Raw genomic sequence first — 4,408 nt, forward strand, 5'->3', positions numbered from 1 at the left:
GTAGGAATCTTTGTCTGATTAGATTAGTTTTTCCAATATTTATTAGTTATTCATTTTACAACTAATGATATAATTTATCATCACACAAATATATTATATATTTCAGATTATAAATTATAAAATCATTTAACTAATAAGATTAAAGAAAATTGAAGTTATAAATATAGATTGAGCTTCTGCAAAAGACAAAACTTAAGTCCATAAACAATAACTGATGAATTGATTGATAATAGTTCAAAATTAAGCACACAACTCAACTTATTCCTTCTTATTTTAGCCCTTACTGTTTAATATAGCCCCAAGCATAAAACAAAATTAATTACCCTTCTAAAACTTAAAAACAAGAACAATTTATTTATAGTTTTTTTTTTTTAATTTTTTTAATTTTTTTCTAGGTATGAAGAAGTCTAATGTACTCCCGTAAAGTACTTGACCGCGCTATGCGCAAGCTGTTCTGGACACCACGCGTATCCTTTCACTCATCCATCTAGGGAACTTGGACCTGAATCATCATCACTCATGTCACTTGAACTTGCAACATCCCATACACCTGTTGGACTTGGAGGAACCATAAGAGTTGAGGCACCAAAATCACTTAGCAAAGATGATTCTTTGATCAAATCAACACACTTGTTTACTTTATCCTGTAAAATAATCACAAAGACAAAGAAGAAATCTTTTAACATTTTGATTAAATGTAAAGTTAATCAAGATGAAAGATATAAGATTGAAGAGTAATAGAAAATAAGCAAAAGTAATATTACATGTTTTTTTTTTTCAAAAAAGAATTAACCTAAATAGCAGCACACTCAATCGCTTAAAGTTAAATAACCAACATATGATATAATGTGTATATGTATAGTGGTTTCATCTATTTGATGTTAGGTTAATGTGCTTTATATGCTTTTCTCGAAGCTCATTTTGAAGCTCGTCGATCAAGAAATTGCATTCTGCTTTGTGCGACAGGGAGAAATTTCAATCTTCCAATTACGTCAGTACAATAATATAGGTGTTTGAATTGCTTCGTGACTTTATACACCCTAAAAAAAGAATGAATAGACACTCAAATGGAAAAATTACGATAGACTATAAGATAGACCCCTAATTAAGGATGCGCTTGCGGAAATAATGAGATCACCAACACAGACTATAAGATAGACTCAAACGAATGTCATTATTTCCTTTGAATACTCAAAAAGTAAACAGTGAATTCGATCGAGTAGACTATTTATCTTTTACCACATTTTTTTGTTGAAGAATTAGCTTTTTAGGGACAACATATTTACCTTTTCTACTTGTTGAATCAAGGTGGATATTGCATCCTCAATGCCACCTGTCTTATTTTTCACCACAACATAGATTGCCACAGCTGCTGCAATCTCAGAAGGCTTGAATTTCAAGAAGTCAATTCCTACATTTAATTTTCACACTCATAAAATTAGAATTTACATATTTCATTTTATATAGCCAAAATTTTTGCAAGATGAAATTTTTTACCTTTCAATGTTCCTATTATGAGATTAGTAGCTTTAAACATTATAGATTTTGAAGCAATTTGATCACCATCAATCTTCTTAAGAAAATAATCAATGAATGAGAATGGTGTAACTGCATGCATTCTCCAATTCAATGTTTTCATCACAACAAGCTCCATTCTTTGTATAGTGCTTGCTTCAAACTCAAATTGTGTTCCCTCAATCTGTCAATAATCATTAACAAAAATTAAATAAAATGACCCCTCTATACACCATTCATGTGTATTACTATATCTTTTAGTCAATTTAAAAAAAACATCACATAATGTGATACTCTTTTTTTTTTTAGATAATCCAAAATAATGATATATTCTTTATTGTAAGGGTTTATAGTCAGAATAATACTGACTTAATATAAATCTGAACACAGGTTCACATGATATATTTAAAATCACAAGATTTAATCATATTTTGATAGTTACACATATCTTAGATCTAATATCTTAAAATAATTTTTTTTCACTATTTTTCTTAAATTTTGTACTTAGTCAAATTAAGACATGTAAATTAAAACGGAGCGTATATATTTACCTGTAAATCTTCAGATAGAGGAACTTCAACCTCTTCCAATTTAGCAGCAATGGACACACATGCTATAGCCAACAATTGAATTGTCCATGCTCTTTCCTCCTATAAAACAAACAAATCATATTAAAATTAATAAAACTTGGTGATTAAATGAAGTTATAATTAATAAAAATTTGATGATCAAATAACTTACAGGTAACTCAAAGACAGAAAGAAACCTATCAAGATAGTTCACAGACAAATATAGACACAATGGTCCAAATTTGAAATGTGAATGAACCTGCATATAAATAATTAAGCCACAAATGATTAACATTGATTAATACTTAATTAAACATTAATTACAAATGAGATTGTAAAACTCTATGTAATAAACGTAAAAAAACTCAGCCAAAGACACCTTAAAATTTAATGAAGTAGGAAAAAGATAAAAATACATTCAATGTACCAAATTTATATAAAAAGAACAAAAAAATCCTACCAACTCATATAAAAGGATTTTTCCAATATAAAGTAAAATCCAATAATTATATCATTATACCCCCCCCCCCCCACAACACACACAACATCCCTTTTTGAAACAAGAAATGAAAGTACATTGTAATTTCAAGTTGATTTACTATTCAACGGGCGGAGCTAGCCTTTAAGTTATGAGTTCGTAACAATTAATAAATAAAAATGATTGTGATTCGGTACTAGTAAATAAAAAGTTCGGACTCTACTTATCCATGAGAGTAACGTGTAATTGAAAAAGTTGATTCACTATTCACACAGACAGAACAACCTAAAAATTATCGAGTTCGACAAAAATCAATAAAAACTGATTTACAATTTAAAATTCATAAAATAAAAATTCAGATTCTGCCTATGTTTATCAAAGAAAGTACCCTCTAATTGAAAAGGTTGATTCACTATACACATAGACGGAACCATCCTAAAAGTTATAGAGTTCGACAAAACTCAATAAATAAAAATGATTTGTGTTTAAAAAATCAAAAAATAAAAATTCAAGTTCTGCATCTAACTATAGCTATATCAATAGAAGTACCCCGTAATTTGAAAAGTTGATTTATTATACATGCGGGCGGAGCCAGCCTTAAAATTAATAGATTCGACAAAACTTCATAAACAAAAATGATTTGTGATTTAAAATTCATAACCTAAAAATTCAAGTTCCGCCTCGAACAAATCACAATCCATCAAACTTTAAAGTGAAATCTACTTAACATTAAATTGATTAACAAGTACTAATCAAGAAAATTTCCACTAATATATCACATCAAGAATCTAAATTATATCCAACCAACCTGGCAAATCCAATCAAGAATTTGCTCCCTTTCCCCCAAATCAAATTCCCCATTTTTCAACTTTTCAAGGTAATCATCAGCACACATATATTCACATTCTTTTTTAATCATCAAAGTGACACAATCATCACTCTGAAATGGCATAGTTTGCTGATTGTTTTGATGATCCCCATGAAACAATGTATGAATATCATCATACACATTTTCAAGCATGCTTTTGTTATATTCAGCACAAAAAAGGCCAGAAATTACAAAATCTCTAGTTGGTGCCATTGAAAATGCCTTAAAAATTGTATCTTTATATACTAAAAAATAAGTCCCCTTGTGAATATAAATGTATTTAATGCAAAATAAAATCTTCTAGTTTAAAAAAGACAATGCAAATAAAAGAGAAATGAATGTAAATTTCATGGTATAAAGGGGAAAATTTTCAAATCAAAATGATGAATTTTTCATAGAAATAATAGGGAAAAATGGAAATAAACAAGAATGTAATGAAAGACTGTGAAGAGTAATAGTGCCCTTTTATAGGGACTTAAGGTGGAGAGAGATTGAGGGGTAGCACATTTTCTGTTTCATATATTTATCGTGTTTCTCATATACACGTTTCTTAGCAGCTTTAAATTATTTGTCGTATTTCTCATTTACATGTTTTTTGACAGCTTGTTTAAATGATTGTTATCTATTGCAATGTGCTGCGTTGTTAGTTTGATACAATAATTATATTAATGTAATTTAAAATTTTAATGTATCGTATCATTAATTTTGACGTTAAATAACTATTGAAAGACTAATTTGTATAATGACCGATTTAATGTGATAATTGTATCATTACTTATTTTTCCTCTCATTTTTTTACTTATTATTTGATAATTTTATTATAATAGCTCGTACTCTATTTTGTTTGTAAGTTTATCTTTCAAATTGTTAATATGTAATATTATATATGTAATAATAAGAAATGATTCAATTCAAATATTATATTTATTAAAATAATACAATATAATACAATATAACCGTAATGTTTCACCAAGTTAA

The 4,408-nt window shown here is 28.1% G+C and overlaps 1 protein-coding gene across 1 annotated transcript; it reads right to left on the reverse strand.

The window, feature by feature from the left end:
• Positions 1 to 250: 250 nt before the first annotated feature.
• Positions 251 to 3,643, reverse strand: LOC101250674 (cyclin-D2-2-like). Its single transcript, XM_004252758.5, has 6 exons — positions 3,371 to 3,643; positions 2,257 to 2,343; positions 2,067 to 2,165; positions 1,498 to 1,699; positions 1,287 to 1,411; positions 251 to 644 (listed from the first exon to the last, which is right to left on the reverse strand). The coding sequence occupies exons 1-6, from the start codon at positions 3,641 to 3,643 to the stop codon at positions 480 to 482; spliced, it is 951 nt and encodes a 316-aa protein (XP_004252806.1). The 3' UTR covers positions 251 to 479.
• Positions 3,644 to 4,408: the final 765 nt, after the last annotated feature.

The sequence above is a fragment of the Solanum lycopersicum genome, chromosome 12, assembly GCF_036512215.1.
Source record: "Solanum lycopersicum chromosome 12, SLM_r2.1".
Lineage (NCBI taxonomy): Eukaryota > Viridiplantae > Streptophyta > Magnoliopsida > Solanales > Solanaceae > Solanum > Solanum lycopersicum.